Source organism: Echeneis naucrates, chromosome 2, assembly GCF_900963305.1.
Source record: "Echeneis naucrates chromosome 2, fEcheNa1.1, whole genome shotgun sequence".
NCBI lineage: Eukaryota > Metazoa > Chordata > Actinopteri > Carangiformes > Echeneidae > Echeneis > Echeneis naucrates.
Genome location: NC_042512.1, coordinates 18,758,994 through 18,785,955, shown reverse-complemented (window position 1 = coordinate 18,785,955; position 26,962 = coordinate 18,758,994). Strand labels below are relative to the sequence as shown.

Here is a 26,962-nt window from a genome sequence, read left to right as displayed (position 1 = left end):
ACTTTCCCCTCAATGCACACAAGCACAAAGGCCTTTTCTTTGCAGCGCCACATGTATTAATATGCAGCGTATTGTTAAAGCAAGTTGGCTTTGACTCTCACAAAGCACAGTAGCTTTAGTCCCGAGTTTTTGTTGCCCGCATGGCCTAACTAATGCCCCAGGCATAAACCACCGACCACTATGCGTCTGTTGACAGAGTCTTGCCAACAGCCTCAATAACAACACAGGATTTATAGTCTGCTGCAGTAAAAAGGCCTCTATTGCTTTTGTTCAATATATAATTTCAGCACTTTAACAAGGCCCGAGGCCATTAAATCAAACATTACCATGTCTTTATGTGGCCAGAAATCCCCAGCAATACATTACAGCTTTTTCTGGGTTTTCTGAGATCTTTATTGTCTGCAGAAACTTCATGTTTTTATTTTGTATTGTTTTTTTGTTTTGTTTTTTTTTGTTGTTGTTTTTTTTTGTCGTAAAGAGTAATAGATAATTGAAAGCATAAGCTTCAGCTACAACAGTAGCAGGCCTGTAGCGACGATCTGAAAGGAAACCTCAGAGTCAACAGTGAGACGTCACGTGATGAAAACACGCTCGCCAACTTTCTGTGAGAACATTTACTTTAGTTAATCCAACGATTGAGGACATAATCCTCTCACTTGACAGCCAGTCATGTCACAGCCCCGGGTGCAGCAACTGTGCCACCACCTGCCTCCTGCAGAGGGCGACATTTTCCTGGATTAAAACCACCAGGGTTGTTTCTTGCCCAACAAAGGCAGCACTATTAAACAATAACAAGGCTTGGAGGGGGGAAAAAAAAAACAATATCAAATGGACTGGGCCAAGTAATCTATTGAAATGGCCCAGGCAGCTTTTTCTATCGGTCTACTGAGCCATATATCTGAAACAGGTCCAGATTGGGTGTTTCAGGATTAAATGTGACCTCTGTCACAGACGAGGCTGGTTCATTTCCTGGTAGATAAACTCTGTATCCATCTCGATATGACAGAATTTATCACCATCAACATGTATAGCCTGAGATTAGTTGCAGCGTTCTATTGATTTTAAGAGATTAAATATGCTGAAATAAATGAAAAATCAGTTGTAAATTAAGGAGAACACCTAGTTTTTGTGTGTCGCGTTGTGTGGTTGTGCTTCCTTGCCTTTATTTTTTTCCCCCTCATCTAAATCTGAGCCCAGAATGAAGCTTGCCTCTGTAATTGGACAGCATTAGATGGTAATGGTATTCATCCGAGTTGAATTACTAGAAGACCAGAACCCCCCTGATACCCTCCAAGATCCACAGAGGACTCTAAATGAATTAGAGGCCACTACCTCTCCTTGGTGTGCCTGCGATGCTGCAACTGCAACGTTATCAGGTTAAGTGCATGTAAGCGCACGGTCATGACAACCGTGTCTCTGATTCTGTAGGAAGTCCATCCGCCACTGTATGTCTGTGCATTCATTCCGGGTTTGAGGTACAGTTAAAGGGTTTGTGGTGTGTGTGTGTGGGGGGGGGGGGGGGGCAATAATCTCTTCATTACACAGAAATCCCCCCCTCAGTTGGAGCTCTTTGCCTAATCAAAGGGCTGGGAGTGGATCTCTGGCTCGCTGCTAAAGCAAACATCAGGGACACAATACACCATGCAGGTTCCTTCATTCATAAATAAAACATGCCACTAGGCTGTTTGTGTGTGTGTGTGTGTGTTTGTGTGCTCATCAGTGAAGCTGGATTCAAATGAAAGTGTAACATGAGGGTGAGTTGATTGCTTGGCTGGCACATCGGCTTTAGTGCATTTGAAAACAAATCATTCTTTGTGCCATCAGGCCAAAAACGTGCAAAAATAACAGCTTTTACTTTGAAAAGATGACAGAAAAGTGCTTTCATTTAAATATAACTCAGATCTTTAATCATACGTGTGTGTTTCAAAGGAGCATATGTTTTCTGGAATGACTTGTAATAGAAATGAGGTTGAGTCTGAACAGGGATTTTTATTCACTAAAATCTGCGTCGTGCCCCCCCCCCCAAGGGCGCCATCAATTCAATTATCATGGAGAGCCACTACGTTAGAGTGAAGCACTTCTCTCTTACACAGCCGCCGGCACTATGGCAAATAATACACACACCCCAGGAATATGCAAAATCATACGAGGAGCCCATTTATCATTGCCAAGGGAGCAGCCCCCCCACGCACTCCCGAGTCATTCAGTCAGTCACACACACAAACACACTCCGGAGAGTGTGGAGATGCGATTTGAGCCCGGCTGTCAGCGCTCGTCACCCAGTGAATGTGCTGAGCGCTGGTGTGGTTGGGGGCTGGTGGGGGGGGGGACCCCATCTCGGCCTTCGCCCCTGTCCACGGCTGATAAGGCCAATCTGCAGCGACGGCACCTGAGTCCCCCACGAGTCCCCAAACCTCCACGCTGTCACACATGTTCCAAACAGCTGTCAGAAACACTCCATGAAGGTCCCCTCGGAGCTGCAGCTCCACAAGGACGGAGCTTCTTAAAGCCCCCCCCCCCCCCGAAAAAAACCCTTTATCTGCAGAGAGCACGCTACAAAGGCCGGCCATCTATAAGGTGTTTTGTCTGCTGGTTTAAACTCTCATAAATCATTGTCAAACAGGAAGTTCCAACGCATACAGACTAAGAGTGGACACCTGGTTCTGTAAAGTGGGGCCTTAAACCGGCATTCTATCTAATGACCTTCAATGTTGGGGGGGACGTTGAAGTCAGATTGTATTGAAGTTGATGGGAAAATAACCTTTCCCAGTCTTCATTACAACATGATGGTCCCACTTAGGGGAAGGTAAGATAGATTCAGCAAAAAAAAATGGCAAAAATGACAAACTGGTGACGTCACGGCGGGTTGGCAGTTGAGTCGAACTCACTCCTGGCAAAGACTCCACAGAAAGTTGTCTTTGGAGTTACATGTTGTCCAGTAAGGCAAGACTTTCCTCGTAAAATCTGACCCAGCAGAGCTCAAGATGTAGAAACTGGCAGTCTGACCGAGAGCTCAGCTAATAGAGCAATTACACTAAAACACTCCGACACAGGAAAATGAACTAAAGCGGGATCTAATCTTCTGTTTTGTGTTAATTATTAATTTGTCTCTTGTTACAAGAAAAGTGTGTGTCAAAAAAAGTTTAGTGTGGTTTGGCGAACCAGCTGCTAAGTTCAGAGGAACCCGCTCAGCTCAGCGGTCTTGATGTTTCTTCTTCGTTAAAGAAAGAGATAAATCGCATTTTCAGTCAGTTTCTAAGTTCATTTCTTATTTTGCGCAGTCTTGCAGACTGTAGCACAAAGGAAATCTGTTTTCATGGACAGAAATAGCTGATTCCTTATTTCAGCCTGGAGGCTTATTTTACCATCCATGTCCCACTTAATATTCACAAATGCAACGGCTCCTTTTCATATCTTCACTTTTCTGTGAAGTGCTCTGGAGAAATCTGATTTTTAAACGCCTGAGCGACACCATTAAGGCAAGTGCAAGTAAAAACAATTCTCTTCATCATTCACATGTCCAGGGAAATAACAGCATGTGGATCTACTGTATGTGTGAGTCTTGTATCTGTTTAAGCTCAGATATCACAGCGCGTCCACGAAAACCCGAAGAAAAATAAAGCCAGCTTCTCTCAAAGCCAGATCGTTTATTTTCACGTGTTGTTTGGACAGCCGTTTCCAGCGGTCATAATCTTACCTTCCAGTTTAAAACGGCTGTTTAATGCAGAGCCCTTTTACAAACCCACATATAGACTCCTGTTCTCTCTGACAGGAAACCCGGCATCCTGTCCCTGATGGACAAAAGAGGCGGCGAGCGGCCCCGCCCTGCGCCACGCCTCTCAGGGCCGGGGTGTGAAGGATTCCAGAGAAAACCTACAGCAGCGACGGGGCTGTGAATGAGCGGTTTGACTCCGGGCAGACAGGGCCGGCTTGTTGGAAAGAAAGTGGGGCCCTCGCAGAATAAACCCTGACCTGTGCTCCACCAAACACCTCACGGGAAACCCCACTGTTTGTCTTGTGGGAGTTTTAAAGGTTGCACGCCAAAAGCATCACGTCCGAGCCTGAATGTAAGGTCGGAGACACAAACAGCGGGCAGATCTGCTGGCTCGTCTTGTGTGGCCATATTTGTGGTTAAATACCTCGCAGATGGTCGTACTCGGAGCTTAACCACTGATTGCGCTGCAAATTATTTAAAAGGCTTCATGTGATTCTCCCAAACGATCCATAACAAAAGAGTGTTGTACTTTGGTGCTGCCAGTAGCCACCATGTTACACAACAGGAGTGCCAATTAAACCGCCCGCTCCTCAGTAAACTGTTGTTAATGCTGTCTCACGTGCAGCTGTGTAACTGTACAAGCCAGACCTGAGGCTTTCCTACGCTGAGCAGTGGTGACGGCGCTGCAGGACATCCCCCCGTGGAGCTGCTCCCCGTTCCTCTCATCCCGTTACGAAGAAGAAGCTAATGGATGTAGAGAGGGAAGACAGAGGCTGTTAAAGGCAGGAGGGGTGGGGCTGCTTCTGAAGTCTGCGGCTGTTTTAATCTGTCTCTCTGGGTTCGTCCCCTGGCAGACGATGGTGGTGGGGAGGCAGTGGGCGTTGGATTGTGGGGGTCTTGAAGGGCACGGGAGCTGAAGCTGGTGAGCGCTTTCCCACTTCTCACCGCCAGCACTTTGACAATTATCTCCTTGATGCAGCAGGCTCGTTTCTCGTTCTTATTGAGGAGCTGGCCGAAGCTCCGGAGCCTCCCAGGAATGCCAGAGAGAGAGAAAGAGAGTGCGAGGGGACTCCAACGGGGATAATCCCAATTTCAAATGGAGCTTAGTGGTATCCCCCCTCCTCCCTTTCTTCCTCCGATGCCCCCCCCCCACGTCCTCACCCTCCTCCTGTCTGGCACAGATAACTCATCCCTCTCTCTCTTAAGTTCGTGCATGCGCAGCCAGCAGCTCTCACATCCCTGCAAAAGTGATAATTAGCATGTCATCCACTCACATGAGCCGGAGCGGCGGGGCCTTCGGCGTGGCGAGTGATATAGTCCTCCTGAGGTCAGAGGATGCACGGTTAGTGTTACAGGAGGCGGAGCTGCAGACACGTAAAGTGAGTTAGATTATAGAGGAGCGAAATGCCGCTAACTGAGAGGCGTGGAGCAGCAACTGTGATACTTTCACCCCAATGTGATAAAATCATCAGTCTGTCCTTCTACGGATGACCTGGGTGGTTCTGAGCTCGTGTGGTGGCCGAGGTGGAAGTGAAAATAGAGCCGTTGTCTTTCATCATACAGTCTGTGACAGCTCCGGAGCCTTTCTCCCTTTATGAGGTGTAGCTGCAGACTTTGTGACCCCCCTCAGATGACAAATAAAGGTCGGTGCTCAACCACCAGAAAAACCTGAGCTTCGGATTTTTCTGTGCGACTTCACCACCTCCTCGTTCATTAGCAGGAAGTGGAGGCTGTCATGCAGTTTATGAGGACCAGTTCTCCCCACGTGACTCCTGGGTGGAAATCAATCAGTGTCTGTTTCACATACACACGCATGAGCGAGGTGACACTGTGGAGGTCACACAGAGGTCAGGGAGGCAGGAAGCGTTATCCTCCTCATCAACAGCTACATTCATGAACTGCTGCTCACGTTGTAGCTTCTCCTCTCCGCCTCTCTTATTTCTGAAATAAATTGAAGCCTCAGTGATGAGACTCCTCTGCAGCGCTCCAGGGGTGTTGTTCTCTTTCTGACCCTGCGTCGTGACCTCCTCCACTGTGGGGAGAAGCAGGAAGAAAAAGCAAGCATTCTTCCTTCAGGGATCAATAGAGACACACACAGGCAGACAGCAGTGTGGAGATGTGAGTCTATGGGGCTTTGTGTGCCGTTGCTTTAGGCCTGCTGCCATCAAGGGAATCAGAGGCATCGCTGGGGTGCAGCCGAGCAGCTGGGCCTGCGGTCGGAGGCTGCGATCAGCTGAGCCGGCCCTCGTCACATGATTCAACTTTTCACTTTCTGACCTCCCTTAGGCAAACACACCGCGCTCACACGTCCACAAACACAAAGACAACGTGACCTACGCACGTAGGAAGTTCCAGTAAATCTGAACGTCGTGCAACAAGACGGCCGTCGAATGCCTGTCAACACACAAATGGGATTCTGTTGGTTGTGTTGTTTTTGCAACACATGGCTGAGAAATACCTGCACACACTCTCCAGAGGCGTCTCCTTTAAGATCCAACTGATGAGGTGTTGAAACGCTGAAGGTTGACTTTAAACGCTGTGACAGCTTGGCAGAGCACAAGGGTGTGTGTGTGTGTGTGTGTGTGTGTTTGAAGTGAGCATACTGTGGCTGTTTTGGCTTTGTGCAGATTACAGGGGTGAGCGGCTCCACTATACTTTACCATTGTTCCCTCGCTCTTGCTCCGTGCAACTTCCCTCTGCAGGCGAGCCACGGCCAGCTTTTCCCTAAACAAAAGAAAAGGGGGGGCGAGAGAGAAAATAAGAGTGAGACAATTTAGCATGAAGAAAATATTAAGTAGAAAAAAGCTTTCGTATGAGTCCAGATCCACTCAGACGGATCAAAACACAGAAAACCGCTGATATTTAATTAAAGTCAATATCAACAAATGAGAAACCAACACGCCTCTTTCATCTTTCTTCTGCCTGACAGCAGAAACCACAGAGGCCTGATCAGCAGATAAGATCACCCCCCCACCCCGACACACACACCACCACAACCAACACACACTGTGAAGACAGCGTTGTTGCTCACCACACAAAACAGAGAGCTTGCAGTTCTGTCCAGACAAAAATAGCTCAGAGGAAACAAAAAGCAGGGCATCCTCTGAGCCAGACACACACTCAGAACACACTCATTTCACCGACAAACACACACATAAGTGAACTAGGCTAAACAAAGAAATTGACTGTACCCGTCCAATCTGATTCCCACGTGAGGGCATTCCAGACTTTAATGGGGCAAATCTTGGCACAAGAGGGTGGATTTATAAAACAAAACAACAAAAATCTGTTTTATTGACTCTGTCGAGGCATCACAACAACTGCAACAGGAGGGAAACGCACAACTCCGGGACGGCTACAGCCTGATGGGCCAGATTCATCAGGATGAATGTTTGGGCGTGTGGGGGGGATGCAATTGTTAAATAGTACATTCAAAAAGATGTTAATACAGTGTCCACGCAGTGTGTCGACATAAGAGGACACAAGAGCTGCCAGATGCCCCCCAATTAACACCTCATATATGAAAGCTAGGTATGCTAATTAGGCCATTAACTAAGCTAATGAAATACATTAATTTGCAAATGTTTAAGATAGGACAGGATTAACTTCGCCCCAAAGGAAATCTGTTTAAACTCAGATGCTCTGCTTCCAAAAAAAACATTACAACCAAATTACAAAATAAAACTCGCTCCCAAACCACAAACCACATTGTTCAACAAAATAAAAGTCTCAAAGCTGTTTCAAGAAGGATGTTTTTCTGACCAAAAAAACAAAACAAATCCTCTTCAAAATAAAATCAGGATGCACACACGCTGAAAGCTGCCTCGTACGGGACTGAGAGAGCTATTAAATGAGTGTAGAGAGCAGACAGCCACAAGTAATCACAATCACCTGCACATTTTTCACAAGAGCAGACAACCCCCCCCCCCCCCCCCCCCCCAAAACAAAAAAAAAAAACAACAACCCATGACTCGCATCTCGTCTGCGTTGACAAGACATCATTGTTTCTGAGCGTCTTACCTGTCGGGAAAAGCCCCCAGTGATTAGAGCACAGCTGGGGCTCTGTAGCTGATGGATGAATCCGCCGTCTGGACTTTGTAAACTAACTTCCACTGCTGTTGGGGGGACATCGTGGCCCCCATCGGACCGAATTGGTGACAGCAGTTGTGAAATGAGCGATGCAGTTGTGACAAATCTGGGAGGAAGTAGAGCGAAGGCTGTGAGGCAAGGCGGGGAGGGGGGTATGTCTGGGCATGGGTGTGTATTTGGGTTTGTGTTTGTGCCTCCATAAATTCAGGCGTGTGCGTCATTAAAGTCAAGGTGTTAGACCTTACATTAAAAAAATCACACAAAGAAGTCCATGTGTGAAAGTACGACACCTCGCTCCACACCTGAGACTGACTAACACACTGTTGCACAATCTTTCTCTTCCGATTACAACATACTGTAGGCTTACACCATTACGCTACCTTGTGGGGGGGAGGGAAGGTCTCTGGAAGTTCTCACTGCAGATATTGTTTTGTTAAACAGGACCGGCCTGGCATTCCTCCAGTCTGTGTTATGGCTGAGCGTCAGCCCTGTAAGGGGTTAAGTTTCAGCCCACTTATGCACAGGCATGTTCCAGGAGCGACGGAGCATGAGCCAACTGCACCCCGAGAAAATCATCTCCAAATATAGAGCAATTTGACCTTCTGTGTTAAACATAATTATAGCAATTGGCATGAGAAGTAGTCAAAACAGTGTTCTGCTCCACAGTGCTCACTGGCGACACTCACGTCCCGTCGATCGGAGCGTGCAGTTCAATGATTCCTGTAAATCTGCCCGATGCACTCCGTTCATTCGCGTTTCAGTCCCAATCAATGTGAGACAGTTTGCCAATCAATCACCTCCTCCGGTAAACCCCACCAACCCAGCTGTGTAAACCGGCCTGTCAAAACAGTCGGACGCTTGTGTTACGACAGGAAGTTTATCTCAAGCCATCTCCTGCAGAAGGCCGCTCACGCAAAGAATCATGATGTAATGGTGCCGAGGGTCCGCGGGCTAATTATGATGTTTTCACTCGTGTCAGCGAGGCAGAAATGGCTCATTTTAAAGGATAATTATTACTGCTTTGGCTCTTATTTTGGTAGTTATGGCCATTGTTTAGGAATGGCTATGAAAATACTAACAGAGTTTTACAGGGAAAGAAACACGAGCTGACAGTTCAGCCGCCATGTCTGAGCCATATTGGGAGGTAGAATCAAAGGTGTAAGAACTACGGCGAGCAAGACAGGTCAAAGTCCCTCTTCAAAATACGTTCTGCTAATCCTTAGACTGGAGAGGCTTAAACCTGCTTGACATCGAGTTTCAGGTCTTATCACATTATTTGAAATTTTAGACGAGAATAGACCATGAAGCTTCCTGTGCATTTGGGCGGGGCTTCTCTGTGATTGACAGCCCGTACAGAGGGGGTCAGATCCAATAATAATAACATGCTGGTCACGTTAAGTCCTTTCAAAGAGGAAGAAATGTTATTTGTACTCACAAACTGTGCATTTCACACTGGACTGATGCAAACTGCAGTTATTTCAGGCTTCAGTCTGGCACATCCGAGCATGTGGTGAAAGCACATGCTGACAGTTGACCGTATACATTCCTCCTCCTCCGCCGCATTATGAAGCTCGGCTGGGAGAGCGCCAGCAGCCAATCATGAGCGGTGTGGACGTGGACCTCCAGCGGTTCTCGGTGACCTGGAATCACCTGAGAGCAGCGGAGGCCTCGGCTGTGGAGGGAATCCCGCCAAGCTGCAGCGGCGGCTCCCGCCCTTTCTTTTTTTTTTCTCTCTCTCTGCTCTCATGCATGACATATTAATGCGATAGACAAAAGCTTTGGATTGCAGGATCAGAAACTGCCGTCACTGATCTGATCGATGTAGATTGTTTTTAAATACTGACTAAACAAGAATCAGTTACAAGTTTTTGTCAAGCACCTGCTTGCAGTGCGCACACACGTCTTCTCCCTCCTTGAAGATTAAATAGCGACACACCGCCTTGTTCCATTCACAGCAGATCAACCCTCCACACATTCAGGCCTCTGTGTAAACGCTTCTTCCTGCGGCGGGCTGTTTGCTCGCTGCATGCAAAGACACGACCTGTCAGGGCTGAGGGAGGATCAGTCACGGTGAGAGGGCATTCGCCAACCTGAGCTGACATGTTGGACCTTTTGAGCTGCATTGTGGGAGGCAGACGGTTAGCTGTGTTTGCATCACTGTTATCACGGCTCCTCCATACAGGTGCTGTAATCCATAGGACATTGTTTGCACTTAAGTACATAATGAAAGAGGAAAAAAGTGCTGTCTCTTCCATTTTGGTTTCCTATTTCCTTTACTGCGCACATTGTTATTATTATCATTATTAGGTGTGGTTTATCTGTTAACAGATCAAACACTACATGTCGTGTTTTTCCCTGCAGCAGTTTGTGTCATCGCTATAAAAGATGCATTAACATAAACCGTCTGTGTGATACTGTCGTTGAGGCTTACAGGGAGCTGAACATTTGAACAAACTGAGTGGCCGGGATGGATGCGTAAATGTTTGGATGTCAGCTGACATGCATTTATGCATTAGCGTCTGCACTCCTGCTGGGTTAAGAGCCCAGATACGCACGCAATCGGGCATCCTGTTCTGAGGGACTCTGGCAGCGCTTGCCCCCCCACCCCGGCTCCACACTGGACATTCCCACCCATAATCCTCCTACGGCCTGTGTTATGTAACCTTCTGCGCCGATCCAGAATTTCACCCAAGCCGCCGGCGCTGGACAATGAGCTTATCGAGGCGTTTGATAAGTTATAACATCCAGCCCCGTCGGGCAGGAAAACAGAGCTACAAACGCCAGGGGGTCAAAGTCAAGATGGGAAGAAAATGGCTCCTATCGTTTCAGATTTTGAGATCAAAACCTGAGCGTTTTCAAATTTCTTGGGTGATTCCCAGTGATGCTTTCATCTTAAATGACGCCCATGTGCCGTTTCCTTGAGATTCAAATGAACGCATTCCACTCTGCAGTGGAGCACCGTCTACTGAGAGGGCATTAAAATCAGCTTCAGCCTCTCAGTGGAAACATTTTCATCTGTCTCAAGCATCGGAGGGGTGGGGCGCGCACATCTGTGGCTGCTCAATTGGTCCCAATGCATTAGGCCGGGCCAATCAATCACCAAGGAGCGCCACGGTGGACGCCAAACGCCGGCCTGACCCAAGCTCCCTCCCACCGCCTCACCCACAGCTGGTTCCTGACCTCCTGTCTCCTGCTGCGGACCCCGTCTGCACCGGGGGGCAGCGGGAAAAACAGGAGCCACATGTCAGCACCTCACACACCCAGACGACCAACCGCCCAGCCAGCCAGGCAGCCAGGCACAATGAGCCTTACCTCACCGCGGCAGACCATCAATTATTGACGAGCTGAAATGTGATGAGGTTCTACTGTGAGCACACAAAGAACACGGGCCTTTTTATTTCTCCACGAGGCTCTGACAGAAACTCATCACTTTCTGTTTGTCAGGAACGTTTTTTTCTTACAGATTCTATTTTTCTTCCTATGATGCCCCAGAATGCATTTGGCCTAGCTTTCCCCTGACTCATGCTTCCTGTTAATGTATGGCGTCCCGTACTGGACTTTGTTTGGACACGTGTGCAGCACACTGAGTAATGCAGCTGAGATGTTCATAATTAGTGAGATTTCTCCAAAGTCAACAACATGTTGAGTGCCCTGAGCTGTTTATGTTTTCCCTCTGTGATAACATCTCACCCTCAGTGCTTTACTGGAGTCTCAGCGCCGGATTGCTTAATTACAGCAAAGCGCTGGACAATTTTATGATAGTTTTTTGACTGGAGGGGCTGACATTATCTCAGAACGTATGATTGATGGGCTGCGTTGAAATTATTTGTCTTTGCACGTGTAAACAACTTGGCTGGATCAGAAGGACGGCTCATCGTTTCGCAGGCCAAGTCGAGATCAGATGCGTTTCGCTTGCATCTTTAAACTTCTGAGGCAGCAAAAATCAGACACGAGGAATCCTCAGAGACTCCTTCTGAGCTCAGAGGAATGTGCTCGCCAAGCGTGGATTACCCCTGCCTGACTGTCTGTCTCCCTAAATGTTTTCTTATACTGCGCGCAGGGTCTGACCTCAATTGTTTCCAAGCCACAGACGCATTCCTGACGAGACGGAACGAAACATTGCGGATGAGCAGATGTGCTTTAAAAATGGTTGCAGCACCCGCCTGCTTGCCTGGCTGTCTGTCGAGAGGGTTTACTCACCAGCGCTGTTCATGGGGAGCGAGGATGTGGCTAGATGTGAACACACAAGGGGGAGGAGGGGGGGGGCCATGAACACATGGATGAGCACACATGTATAAACACTCTGGCAAAGATACGCAGACATGGAGACACAATTGCACAGTTTTGAATGTTTTATGTCCAAAACATCGAAGAGCGATGACTCCATGCTGCTGCTGGACCTGAACAAGCGCAGATGTGACGGAGATGGAGATCGAGCAAATAGGATCTAAAACGCATTCACCCAGACCCTTATTTTGAAATCAAGTTCACATGCAAAGGTTGATGTGAAGATCTCTGCAGATTTCTTTGGAATTAAGTAGGTCACACAACAAACAAGTGTGATGTTTTATTGCAAGCTATTAGGGCAACATTTTCTAAAAGGGGGGAGATGAGATTGATAGCATGAGAAAAAGGTTATGTGGGGGATCTTTTATCAATGCTGCAAACATGAACTACACAACAACCAGCTCAAGGTGTTGACTTGTCTCCAAATTCCACAGATCTCAATCCAGTCCAGCATCGGTGGGATGTGCCGGACAGACAAGTCTGATCCACGGAGGCTCCACCTCACGACTTCGAGGACTTAAAGGATCCCACAGCCCACCTTCAGAGGTCCAGAAAAAAGTTGAACTATTAGGTAAGTGATCAGTGTACGTGTGTCGATGTATGTACGCCACACATGCGTCCCCTGTTGGATGCATTGTTCTGTATTTCGCAACCCAGCTGCTCTCCTTTGAAGTAATTGGCAAGCAGGGACTCACATTAACTACTGTAGCAGGTTCTGCTGACTCATAGAGACTGTGCAGACACTACGGGGTATTTTACACCGGCTGTCAACACATCGTTTTCAGAGAGGCGGGCGAACAGTAGCCCTTTACAGAGGCAGACAAACAGCCGCTTCACGTACAATAGAAACAAAAGTACAGTAAATAGCCAAGGGTCTGCCATCTCCACTGCAACACACCCCCCGGTGCATATATTTGTGTGTTTGTGCGTTCATGTTTCTGTGCAGCTGTTCCTTTGTGGTGCATTTCTCTATTCTGCAGATGTCACATGCTTAGTTTCCATCACCTCGTCACTCCTACTCTCTCTCTCGAGAAACAACCTGAAAATCATGCTTGAGGACTGGACATAAATAGAATAGGATAAAAGGGAAGTCGGGTTTGGTTCTAGAAACTCTCCCTGCCGTGCTCTTTCAGTTGTCCCGGCAGGATCGCCATGGCGTTCCTGTCCTGGCGCTCTGGCATGTCGGTAATCAGGTAATTAAAAGTTACTGCACTCATCGTAATTCACTCTAAGTAAAGAGTGTCACCAAATGGCTGAAAGACAACAGTAGAGGAGTTTACGGCGTGAAAGTGAGCCTCTCCAGCAGCCTTTATCTATTTCATTTTTAGTTCCAACACCTCCAGCCGCTGGACCGGGTCCTGCATCGTTGTCCCGCTATTATCCATTGATTTACAGCCAAGAAAGCGGTGGAGACAAGTTAGTTGACATTCCCTGCCCTGCACAACCTCACATACACGGCTGAGCCCCCCCCGCTTCCCAACCTCGTAAACGGCATCACCGTGACAAAGGCAGAAATATGAAACAAGAGGGAGGTTTGCATTTCTTTGAAGTGCAAACGATTGACATGCATGTGCTGGTGAAAGTGTGTCACCCAGAAGGCCGTGTGTGGTAAACAAGGGCAGCAGCATATTATCTTGTAAATTGCTGGCAAGCAGGGCGATGACCTAAAAAAACAAATCCAATTTGGGTATTTTTGTCAAGGAAGTGAAGCGTTTGTGGTATTTTTAAATCCCGAACATGAGAAATACAAACAAAACGCCTCTTTAGAGGGTGCAGAGCGGTTTTTATTCAACTCAGACCCCTAAAAACAGGCAGTAACTGCAAAAACAGCCTTCCCACCTCAGTGAATTCATCCAGCAGCGAGTTCATCCATTTAGAAACCACAAAAATGCTCCAGCTCTAATGACGTGACTAAGCAGTCAGTGAGGGTGTCTGGGCAAAGTTTTGTCTCCAGGCAGAACAGTCGGTGCAAGCAATAAGCCACTGATAGCTCGCAAATAAAAGCTTTTTATTGCTTATAAATTGTGTCAGTCCATTAAACTTTATGTTTTTCCTCAGCGACATTATCCCAAGTTAAGCCAGCAGCAGACACAGAGAAGACAATTGATTGTGGAAGTCTAACTTGTTAACATTCAGGGAGGCACAGACCTTTGCATCAAAAATTCCCACACTGGTAAAATGTCAGACTCTTTATTGAGATACTTCGTGCATAAACAGGTTCATACCGGCCTCAGAGCGCTCTGCAGGACTTGGACTGTATTTAGAGTTCCCACGTGCTGTTCTGGGGAGATAAATGTAGAGCAGGCTGAGGGGAGGAATGCATTCAAAGCAGCCTTAATTGAGCTGGATGGCCTGCAGTCACAGAGGCAGAGGCTGGCGAGATCCTGAGATGTGCCTCACACGTACACATCATTAAACCGGCTGCTTTAGCGGGCGGCTCCGCGGTGCCGACCGGCGCTGCAGAGACGGTGGGAATTACATGGGAAAAGTTGTCTGGAAAAGGACTCCCTCCTCCTTCAATATGAAAGTGCCCTGGCTGCCAATGAAGGGGAAGTGCACCCATGCTGAGGCCCACTGTGTCGGCCATTGAACCGGAGAACATTCCTCAGTAATTCAGTTTGACCTGAGCCCAATATGCGAGCCGAGGGTCACTGAATACAGAGCGCCACATACGGGGAGGAGGCGAAAGGGGGGGAGGAAAAGTTGGGAAAATCGGATGTAGAGGAGTGACTTTGAGGGGAAGAAACACAAAAGCACATGTCAGAACGATCTGCTGGAGGGGTCTTCATTTTGTTGACTGTATTATTGGTCAGATTCTCCTCCTGGCTGGCGCTTTGAGTATCTATAGACCCCAGTAGCTGCTTTGTGTATTGATGAACTTTCCCCGTCCATCTCCGGAGAGCTCTGAGGCCCTGCCGGATTTCCACCACTCCGCTCAAACATGCCTGTCGCGTGACTTTAACATTAAAACTGCTTCAAATGTAGGACACTAATATGATGTGGTAATGGAACGAGAGCAGCGAGCGGGGCAGGAAATAATAATGTGGAGAAATGGCTGCGCTGTGGCGTCGTCGAGATGGAGAGAATTACAGTTTTAATTCTATAAAATGAAATCCCTCCACTTTACAATCCTCTTATCCGCTAATCCCCAGGTGGGTTTCAGAGGCACAGGCCATCATAGTGAAGCTGCCCAGATGCGGCTGCTGCTCTACATTCGTGCTTTGAATTGACGCTGTCCGTGTAGATAATGGGCAGAGCTGAGGTCAAGTGTGCATACAGTTGAAACAGGTGCACCGTCGGACTGTCTGTGCAGTGATGGTGCATGACAGAGAGGAGATTCCTCACCAAAGCATCACCTCTGAAGGCTGATTAGTCACACGACAATTGATGCATAAGGCCGACATATTTGCCTTTGTGGCCACATCACAGTTTCAGGCTTTGGGGGGATTCGTACAACCCCTCATTTCACATGCGTTGGTGTTTCCAGTTATAAAGCATCCGCAACATGGCAGCTGCTATTTTTTCCTCTTGTGTTGGGAAGCGGCAGTTCCCAGGGCCAAAAAAACAAAAAACAAAAAGTGAACTTAAAGGAAAAAAAGACAGAATGGCATTTCTGGCTGGCTCATTGACAACAGCAGCAGGAGAGTGATGATGCCATCCATACTCTCCCATGCTCTCACTCCCATGTTCCCCTGCACTTGTGTTTTTAGAGACAACAAATGGGGCTAAAAATATAAAAAGCAGTGTCCAGAAGCTTCTGTCTGTGTATTGGAAAGACCCCTGACCTGCTGGGAGTTTGACATATGGACACTCGCGCTGCAGCACTTGACACCACATTAATAAGGAGCTGCAGACTGTAAAGCCCACACTGCATATTCTCCAGCACTTAACAGCAGTCATTCCAGCGTGGGGTTAGTGGGCTGGACAGAAAAACCTTAATCTGCCCGAGAGAAAGAGAAAGAAGCAGAGGGAGGAGAAACATGCATTCCTGCACATACAAATCTCCTACAACGCCACTTAAACGACGGGTATCCATTTCCTTCTGTTATCAATCACAATCCGAGTTGGCTCCATGCTGTTGCCACTGGCAACAGGACACGCGATTCCCCCCTGAAACCGACTCAGAGATCCCCCCCCTCTACATGTGGCACAGCATCGCTCTACCTCAGGACGACGGAGAGCTGAGTGTGCATGTGTTGGTCTGACACATGAAGCACTTCCCAAACAATAAGACGGTGAATTCATGCATTCAAGGTGCTCCTTACCCTGGTGGAGATGCAGCATCCTGGTGCATTCAGAGGACACACATGGTAATCCACCAGCACGCTTCCCTCCTGCTCTGCAGCTACAGATGACAAAGTTTACATCCACAATGCAGCACTGCCGGCTCCCAGCCTGCCTCTCTACTGCCTCTCCTCTCCAAACGCCTGGCTTCCCTTCCTCCCACTCCTCCTCACTGCTCCGGCCGTCCTCTTCCCTCCCTGTCTCTCCCAATCTGGCAACATGCGTTGACTCTTCCGATGCTCTTCTCTTGCTTCACGCTGCGTACGCTCTGCCTCTGCGCTGTGCTCTCTCCCACTAACACACTCGCTCCGAGGCTCCTCTTCACACACAGTGCGCTGCCTGCCTCCCCCCCGCCCCCCCGCCCACAACGCCTCCTGGCTTTATGCTTCCCTCAGAATATTCTCTCTCTCTTGCCTGTCTCTGCTTCTGTCTCTCTCTGCGTGCGTCCCTCCTCCTCAGGCTTGCGGGACGTTTAACATGTGTTCGGGGAGAGAGGGCAGCTCTTCTGCCTCTCCGAAGGAGGCTCTTTCCTCAGGGGAGGAGAAGCACGGTTGTAATCGGGGGGTTGTTCGGAGGACGAAGGAGGAGGAGTTTTTTATTTTATTTTTCGGGGGGGGGGGTGGTGACAACAGTGTCGAAGGGGGTTTAACTCCAACAAGGAGACGTGAACAGGCAAGCAGCAGCAGGACCCTTTTCAACACAAGCAAAAAATAAAAAAGTGACAGAAAAGGAAGATTTAGAGGTGAAATAGACGGGCAAGATGAAAAAACCTCAAACCAGAGCCTGAGTGACAGTTTTGGAGAGTTAAACAAATTGTCAGATGCAAACGTCCCTCATCCAGAGCTGGAAAGAAAGGATGCCGAAGCCCCAAACTGGCTAAATGTGCTTCATGCTTCATCCACGCCAAGCCACCGTTTTTGACATCCAAAAAATTGAGCTTTTTGAAAACTGTCTCCACATCTGAAAACACCGGCTGGCTGCTTTAAGGGTGGAAAACGGAGCATTTGGACGACAACGCAGAAAGAAGGGGGGGGGGGGCTGGCTGACAAAAGGCAGATAGGGACAACCAAGGAAGAGATCAAGATCAAGAGAGCAGAGGACAGAAAGTGAAAGAGAGAGAAAGAAAGAGAGGGAGAAGGAAGTGCTTGGGTCTGCCGAGTGACGGACCGAGCTCCGGCCCATCTGCCGCAATCACAATCAGTCTCAGCTGAACGGCTGTGACAAACTGCTGCCTGGAGTCCACAGCCCCAACCAGGAGCAGGGAGGGGGGACACCTTCTATTGTCTGATCTGCAATAGGACCAGTGCGGGAGGGGTGAAAGGGGGAATTAAAAGGGTCCCAGTGACAGGAGCGCCCGGTTAAAGAGGGGAAAGAAAGGACAAGGCTGACTTAGAGCCGAGGCCGCCGCTGCCACTTCGCCCCACATTCACTGCCACTAAAGTCCCAAATGACACCAACCGTGTGAGGAGATGAGTTTGCTGGAGAACGGAATAAGTCAGATGTTAATGGGGGACAGGGGGGTTAAAGAAAGACATAAACTCAGAAGGATGTGGCGTCTGCGGGCATCACCCAGCAGAGATCATGAAAAAACTGACACACACTGTCACCGTCTCATAAAGCCGGCCGCCACCTTCCCATTTGTCATCATAAAACGCAGATAGATTCATGACGCCTGATTATTGCGTATTTGGGCAAAATGTCACGTGGAGAGGTAATTGTGTTTATCATACGCGCAGCTGTCTGGCAGCGGGGGGGAGAAATCTGAATATAGGGTAAGGATGATTCGATTCAAAGAGCAGGTGGCCACCAATTAGACACCATTGTCCCGCTCATGCGGAAAAGACAAATGGATGGCTGAGTCAGCACTAACACATACATATGTGCAGTAATCAAGAAATATTGGAGGCCGTGTTCCAGTCTAATGTGATCAACGCACACTGAGCTCAGACAGCAGAGCCGGCTGCTGCAGGAACCAGGACGTGTTGGTTTTTTGTTTTCATCTTAACTCGGCAAAGAGCAGGATGTAGGTGTGTGTGACGGACAGGACAGATCATCTCCCGTCATGGCACCTGTCAGTGGGCGGGACGTAGCAGACGTATCAGTATTGATGTTAGAATCAGGAAAAGACAGCACAGCACACCTTCGGGGGTCTGGATGGGTCGGGGGGGGGCAACAGAGTTTTAGGTAGGTGTCCATTTGGTGTGTGTTGCTGTACAAACATGGATGGCTGCACGAAGGTTCTCAAAACTGTTTATTACACTGGAGATGTGACGGTGTGTGTGTGTGTGTGTGTGTGTGTGTGTCCACTGTGCGCTGAGTGATCTGCTGAGCTCATTAAGGCGCTGCTTATTGCTCTGCCAGGGGTGTCAATGACAGATTCCACTGTTTGGAAACACTCGGCCGCCCACACAGCCAGCCTGGCTCCACCACTGTCGCACACACACACACTCAGGCTAGGTTAGCATTCCAGAGAGGGGGGGGGGGGTGCAGGGAAGGAGACAGGATGGTGCTGGGACAGTGGCTGGAGGGCCGGCGGGTCGATATGGATTTGTAATGGGGTGCACGGTGGGCTGGAAATGGAAAGGAAAGGCTGTGTGTCTGTGTGTGTGTGTGTTGTGCGTACTTCGGCACCTTTTGAACTACAGTGTTACAGAGCTAAAGGGACGCCAGCAAGAATTTAGAGCTTTCACTTGAATGAAAACAGCAATTTCACAATTTGTGTGCTACAGATTTTTATTTTTAGATGACGATGTCTAACCGGAAAAAACACGCAAACATTCATTCAAAATTTCACTTCAGTACCTAAATATCATCAAGGAAATGTTGAAGGAGAAGAAGAGAAGCTATTTAGGATCCATCCTAATCATACTTTCAGTGAAAAACCGATCAAATAATCTTAAATAAGGAAAGAAAGAAAAGTGGCGGCTCTGAGTCTCTTTAATTTTTATTTCCTGTTGGAGGAATCCTCTTCTGACAAAAATAAAACCTAAGTGACAGAAGTCAAACTCAGCCATCCGCTCAGTTCATCCTCATGAACCTTTTTTTTAGCAGCGTTAAGTCATATTTGGTCACATCCTTCATGGGGATACCGATGAAGCTGAATTGGCTCCATTTATGGTCCAATGTGATTCAACAGCAGCGTAAATTCAGGAATTTCTCACACGTTTATGAAGAGCTGTATTTTGGTGGATAGACTATTGAAAAAAGATTTCTGGGTTCACATTTAGCGTTATCTCAGTGTTGACTTATCAGCACAGTAAAACAAAGGCAGCATGTCGTCCAGGGGGAACCAGATTCGGCTGCGTTATGCTGCTGTTGGATTCTTTAATGGATTCCACTTGATCATATTTATGAGCTTATTGCATGTTTTCAATGTAAAATCTCCAACTTTAAAATTAAATTAAAATTAACGTAGTTTCCCTTCAAAATGTGATGAAATGCATTGTCGTTGCCTGAAATGAATAGATGGCGTCCAGCCGCACTTCCCCCTCCGTGACGCGACTCTGCAGCTACATCACGGATGGGCGACCAGAGGCCGGCGTGCAACACCCGAGATCATTACCCGACTGGTCGATTCCGCCGTCTAGGTGTGTGTTCCCCAGTCAGACGTTAATCACACAGGAGGAGGAGAAACGTTTCCTTCCCGGCCCGAAGACGATTAGCACGTACGCGCCGCTCGAACTTCTGAGAACAGCTATTTAATGTGTGCTACAACTGAGGAAAAGTGAGGGGTCTGAAGTTATTTGGAAACACATCAGAGGTGGTTACAATCCATCCAGGAGATATTTAGCTGTCAACAGGGCTAGACTCTTCTTGGGAGGGGTTGTTGGAGGTGGAGGGGGGAGGAAAGGGAGGTGGGGGGTGCCAAGCTGCAGACAGGCAGCGTGTTTGTTTACTCAACACAAGCCTGCTCAGAATCTACACAACGCACACAGACACACACACAGATGCAAATCACAAGATGGGTCACACTGCATGAACACCCCCCCTCTGTGAGTGTGTGTGTGTGCTGAACTTCTGTGTGGCAGAATGAAGTGTGTCATACAATGAAGGCGATAATGCACCTCCGTCATGTTTCATTAAGCAGGGGGATGGGGGGGGTCCAGCCAGATTCTGCTCAGGGAACATTTAAAGTCGTAGAGACTGGAAGGAGACGGATCTACACTGATGGAGATAAAACTTTCCTATCATTATGACCGCTGACGTGAATAGCATCCATCATCTGCTAACATCAGCAGCTGGATGGTGTGACATTTTCCTGAAGCTGATGCAGGAAAATTGATTACTGATGCCAGTCGACGGCCCGGTTGGATGAGAAAAGGACTTCTGCCGTTGTTTTCTGCACGATCCTGCTTAGGTGCTGGATTTCTTTCATTTGCTTGAGGAAATGTTCGATTCTATAAATCTGCACACTCCCAGATGTCCTCCTGTGAAGACTGAAACGTCGGGACTTTCACAAATTTTCACCCCTTCCTGTTTCCTCGGAGGAGATGGCAGGATGTTTTTTCAAAGGAGGTAAATAGCGTGGATGCAACCACTGTGACTTCCACTAGCCAAAACCACACAGGATCCATCAACAACCCAAACCACACAGGATCTGTCAACAATAAAACACACAAAAAAGGAAAAACCACACAGCGTCTATCGCTCTTCTTATCTCAAAGCGAGGATGTCTTCCGGAGCGCTTTGCAGCTCCAACGTAAGTCAAAATAACCGCACGCTCTCGTGAGCACAAAAGGAGCCACATTCAGCTTATCTTGATTGGAAAAAGCCTCAACACTGAACAATGGAGGGCCTCAGCTGAAGTTAACAGGATTCTGTGCAAAACTTTCATTTAATCAAAAGTGTGACTGACTGGAATCAGATAAAACAAAAGTCATGTTCTGAATCGTGCATGATTGAAGTTCTCTTCGTCATTTTAGAGACTGAGACCTGCTTAGATAAACAACAGAGATAATTAGCCATTACGCAAGAACCGCTGGGAAAGACTGAGGTCTTAAACACAGGAACGCAGATAATAGCCTATTCAACACAAACACCAAGAAAACGTGCCACAAGTTCCATAAAACACAACAACGGGATGCAGAGGGAGTAGAGCCGCGGAGCCTGTATGGGAATGCAGCTCTGAGACCAGCTATGGAACGACCTTGAGGGAGCATCAATGAAAAGCTTCATTAACCCATTCGATTAACCTCCTCCTCTCATAAGCTCAATAAAACTGATGCATTTATTTCAGCGCAGCCTGCAGTTTGCTCATGAATCACAGCGGGAGCGTTTGGCATTTACAGGACTGCGGGGAGAGACGGTCGGAGGGATTTAGAGAATCCTAGCTGGGATGAACTACTTGTCGACCGCCAACGGCGTCGCCTCCTTCAGGGAGTCCTCGCTGACTGGAACGACAAGACTGACGAGGTTGACGTGAAGAGCTTTTTGCTAATTCCTGATAACACACGACCCTCCAATTCTTCATGGTTTGTGTCTCAGCTTTAATCAACCTTCTCTTATTTTAGAACGAAAAGGAGGCCTGATTTTACACCACCTGAATTTCAGCAGTGCCTGGAGGTTTTCATGGACTGATTTATTTACCCACTGAATGTTCCTTTGAGACATTTGTGTCTGGCCTCCTGAGCCGTATGTAGACGTCTAATGGATGGATTAGGCGAAGTCGTTCACTTCAGAGGGCACACAAATATACTTTAGGAGCATATTAGATCTCTTTGGAGCTTAGCGTGATCAAATTATTGCATTACGCTGGTCAACTTATCCAATTAAAGTTGTAAAATGCATGGCTCCCCTCCAGCCGAGACGGCCGATCCCTTTGGGCGTTTAGCGGGAGGCTGAACCCGATCCGCCTCCTCATCGGCAGAACAGGGCGCGCCGCATACTTCAGCTGAGGATTACAGCCTTTCATCTCGCCCAGACCGCCGGCAGCATGCAGGCGTCTTTGAGGCCTGATATGGCTCGTAGTAACATCAGTAAGGTCCAGATTTTTAAAGCGGTTTCCCAGCTCTGCTCTTTCTTCACCTTTCTGTTTTCTGAGTCCATCTGCCTTCTTTAAATCCTTTAACTTCACCTGATGCAAATTAAAGCTCAAACAATGGGAAGAATTTCAACTAACTAATCCGAATGATACTGTGGTATTTAGACTGATTATTTAAAAATGAAACAAAGACAAACAAAAGGCAAATTCATGTCCAATTCCCTATAATCCCTCAGAGAAGCACACATCTGATCTGAGCTCCACTTTCTACGCTGGCGGCCGTTTTATGAACATGACAAATAGCTTATTGATCAGCAGATGTCGTCGCTAATGTCCTTTTGGCTTAAGGTGCAGCTGCAGCCGCCTGCTCCACACAACCTGTCCTGAGCCTTGTGGATCTCCAGCTGAGTTCCCCCCGCCTCCCTCCTGACACACCTCCCCTGCTCCCACCCCCCCCCTTCATGCCTCCTCCAACCCCTCCCTGTCCTCTAAGGTGTGGAAAGGGTCACAGACAAACACCATCTGCTCCGGCAGAGAGGAAAAAGGCAGGTGAGGCCAGTTTTGACCCAAGGCCGGCCACCGCCTCCAAACCTGACCCACTAAAAACAAGGTCAGATCAAGATACTGGGAAAAACAAACACCAGCTCAGCGAAAAAATCAGAAAATCTGAGGCGGAAAAAAAAAGAAAGACTCTAATCTACATTGTTTTAATCCACTGGGAAGATTACACAGTCACGGTGCCTTGACACAGCAGCTTGTCAGAAAGAGCTCATGCGAGCTCACACCCCGCCCGCCGTGCTGTTTACCGCTGCAGAGCATCCATATGTCAATCAGCAGCCCATAATAAAGTGCAGGAGTTTGTCAAGGCCACCACTAATGATATTGTACATCTTTGAAAAGGACGCTCGATCACATTTAACGAGAGTTTACTGCAAACGAGCGGAAACCGAGGCGCTGCTTCCTACTGTATGTCGTGTCTAGTGTTGCCAAATTTGGATTTGCTCCATCTGATGTTGACACTGTGCTGTGGAGCTTTTGTTTCCGTCTGACAAGGACGTGGTCTCATTGAATAGAGGGTGCAGGAAAGCCGAGCCAGCATCCCACTGGGGTTTTGTGCTCCGTCGAGCAGTGTGCGATTGTGTGTGCGTTGCAGCTCTGGGATGTTGAGGATGCAGCAGATGCTTCTGACGTACGTCGTACGTATGCAATCAGAACTGGACATTGATGGCAACAGTTAAAGCTACTTTCATATTATTCAAAACACCAGTGGAAGTAAAGTCCCAACAAGGAGAAAACAGGGAATGTTGACAGGGATATTTGATGCATCTTCATTCAAAAGAAGTCATAACTGTCCGCTCTGTGTCCTCCAGCAGTGCAGAGCCACCTAATAATCTGCTACAATGAGAGCCATGAATGCGGCGGGTCAGCGGGTCATGACGTAGGGATGCAGAGAACTGGAGGAATGTAAGAGCTTCTCTTTCTCCTCCTGATGGATTGATGGGGCCCATATTCTTGTGGGGTGGAGGGAGACATCTCTGACGTGGTGAGATTCTGCCTAATAAGGGCGAGGAGGCGTTTTTGGGGCTCGCCGCCTGTGTTTTAATCCTACAAAAGCCTTTGTGAGGTCATTTGTCACTGTCGCCGCTCTGAATTGAACGACACTGGAGAACGAATCCCACCTTCCTGGTGGTATGTTGTTTCTGAAAACACGCTGGCATGTTTACAGCGTCGAGACGGCAGCATCTCTGCCACGCTGAGTGAGTTTGCACCACTCTGCCTCAGCTGGCTGTAACTTAGCTTTGACTTGCTACTTTTTAATCAAATCCAGGTTTTTTATGGCCTTAAATCAAGTAGTATTCACAAGCCTACAAGGCGAGGACAGATTGAGAGCATTATTTTCCACATTATCTGACTAAAAAGGTTCCAAATTTCAGTTTCCATTATAACCTTGTTCTGCTGACACAAACGGGTCGAATTTGCACTTTGACACAAGATACCAACAACAATCATGTCCGTCCAATTACACATTATAGACGCAGCCTGTTTGCCAAATTATGGTTCAGCCGCTCCAGCCCAAGTTCAAGGCTCTCAAAGCACCTGGTTCCGGTCCCGTGGGCCAGAGATCGGTCACTACGGGAGTGTTACCCGTCACATAAAGAGGGGTGGGGACGACTGAGACAGGAGGGTCATTCCTTTACACATCACTTCCTTTATTAAGAATTTGCACTGGCCTAGTAAAGGGGACGGTCAGTGGTCATCCACCCCCCCAGCCACCCACCCTGAGACCCCTATCCCCCCTGTGTCCAACCCCCAGCCCCTCTCTGCTCACTCATGGGGAAAATTACTTTGAGCTGCGGGAATACAGCTCCATTGAGATGGAGAGAAGCCGGTACAAAAGAAGCTGAAGTTTAAAAAATTGTCTCTCTTTTCTGCGGGGGCGGTGCATCACTGGAAGGGCCAGGATGATAGGAGCACGGAGGGGACAAGGTCAGTAGATTGGCATCTCCATAAGCTCTTCATTCCCATTGTCTGGGCAAATCCGCTGGAAAAGACCTCCATGAGAAATGCCCCCAGTCAACCTCACACTGAGCGCAGAGTCTCCCCTTTGTCCGACACTTCCAACACAAAAAGCATTTCTCAATAACACCATACAAAGCTTGTCTCGCGCTCGAAACCAAACAACATTGTTCTGCTGCTTCTGGCCGGGAATGGATTGCACACAGCTGCTGATATTCTTAGGGAATAAAACATCTGCCCCAAAAGTCTTGAGAAACTCTTACCTTCGAACATTTCGGCGCTCTTCCTCAAGCTGTTTGAGAAGCTCGTCGATGCATTTGTTGGCATCCATGTATTCCTGCCAAGAAGAGACGAGAAGAGCCAAAAGTAAACAATGGAGTCAGTGTGCAAACAGCCACTAATTGAAGACACCAGCTTTTTTCTGCCTTGTCCTGAACATCACCAACTGTGCCAGCAGCGAACAGCTAAAGAAAATCATGTCTGGATGGTTCACTTCCTCCGCTTTGTTTCTATTCAGCAGCAAATGGATATTAAAAGAGAAACTTTCCAAACGCTCCAAAGTTAATCAGCCGTCTTTTTTCTCAATGTGTAACTCCAGAAGCAACCCTGGGTAACTTCTGACGGCCGGCCCCGGAGCGGGGAGCGAGCCCAGCTGTGTGATCTCAGCTGGGAATAGCCCACACTCACAAAACCAGCGCTACTGAATTATCGCACGGACCAAATGAGCTAAGGCTAAGATCAGGATGGAAAAAACAGATGTCAGGATTTCTTGGCCTCAGCTTAATGATTTGCCTCTTAGTGTTCCGGCTACATAAAGCAGAAGGATGGAGGTGGTGGTGGGGGGGGGGGGGGGGGGGGGGCGGCCACATCGCCACCGTACTTCAACCATCTGGTTTTCAAACATTTGGGGACTACCTGCGCTACATAACACGGCCAGTCATGACTGGATGCTGTCAGATCGCTGCAGTCTGGGTTCACGACTAATTAATTAGAGGTTAGCTTGACAGCTCATGACACATCTCCCGGGTAAGCGGTTATCTCTGTGGGACAGATGCTCTCCATTGATTTCTAGACAGTCTGGTCATGTGCTCGCACTGTGATTAAATAACAGGGATTCCCATGAAGAGGTCACTGGGCTGATCTGAGAGGGAAAAAAAAGTAGTTGAGCCCTTTAGTTCTCTTCCTTTTGTGGATTTGCTCCGATTGCAGCTTCAGTTATTCAGTCTTGCCCACCCCCCGCCCCCCAAACGCAGCCACATGGAGTCTTGTTATCTCACTTCTCTAATTAATCAGTGCCAAAAAATAAAGTGGACAAAACAAAACAAAAAAGCAGGACAGAGAGCGTATGGGATCTGTGGATTTCATCCCCATATAAAACAACAACAGCCCTAAGATTGAAATATTTCATACTTTAATTCATATTTCATAGATTTTAAGACAAATCTTTTTTTTTTCTTTTGAATTCAGCTTCATGAATGTTTGTTTAGAATATGGGCTGTAATTGAACTGATGACTGATTTTCTTTTTAAATCTACCTCAGTCTCCCCCATCAAATATTTTCTCAGCTGATTAGGACAGATTCTGACCTTGCTGTGACCCGCCGTTGGGGCCTGAGCAGACCTAAAGTACTTCTGTTATCACTGCTGGGTTTTTTTTAACCTGTGGCCTTGAAACTCACGTCGGGCTGCAGGTCTAAAAACAGTTTGTGTTGTTTTGTCTCGTCACTCTTCATGGAGTTTCAGCTCTCCCACTGCTGCTACCGGAGCAATTACAGCACTTAATCTCACATCTGAGACTCCCACTCAAAGGACTCCCATCAGCCCCGGCTCGCTCCGATGTCAGCACAACATGGCAAAGGCCCAGACGTCCCACTGAGCCGCCAGTCAAGGGCACTCTGTGTGACCATTAGCCAAACAGAGCCGACGCCGATGGATCGATGCCTAACAGTGGGGTGCTGCATCTTCCAGTTTCTGTTTCTTCCACAAAAACAGCGACTCTATTCATCATCTCCTCATATGTCATTGTCATCATTAATTTTGACTTAACCGGTGCGACAAATGTTTCATGTTTGGAAGGAGACAGATTCCAGA

General features: G+C 47.9%; 1 protein-coding gene across 5 annotated transcripts in view; it reads right to left on the bottom strand.

The window, feature by feature from the left end:
- LOC115053435 (nck-associated protein 5) overlaps positions 1 to 26,962 on the bottom strand; it is a 100,997-nt gene that overhangs the window by 44,812 nt on the left and 29,223 nt on the right. For 3 of the 5 annotated variants that reach the window (XM_029518142.1, XM_029518152.1, XM_029518160.1), the window contains exons 3-4: positions 25,136 to 25,209; positions 6,376 to 6,439 (exon numbers count right to left, since the gene is read on the bottom strand). In XM_029518142.1, coding sequence (XP_029374002.1) covers positions 6,376 to 6,439; positions 25,136 to 25,209 — 138 coding nt within the window. Of the gene's footprint in view, positions 1 to 6,375; positions 6,440 to 7,735; positions 7,904 to 16,356; positions 16,657 to 25,135; positions 25,210 to 26,962 lie in introns of those variants that run through there. The other 2 variants (XM_029518169.1, XM_029518176.1) reach the window with 2 other exon arrangements.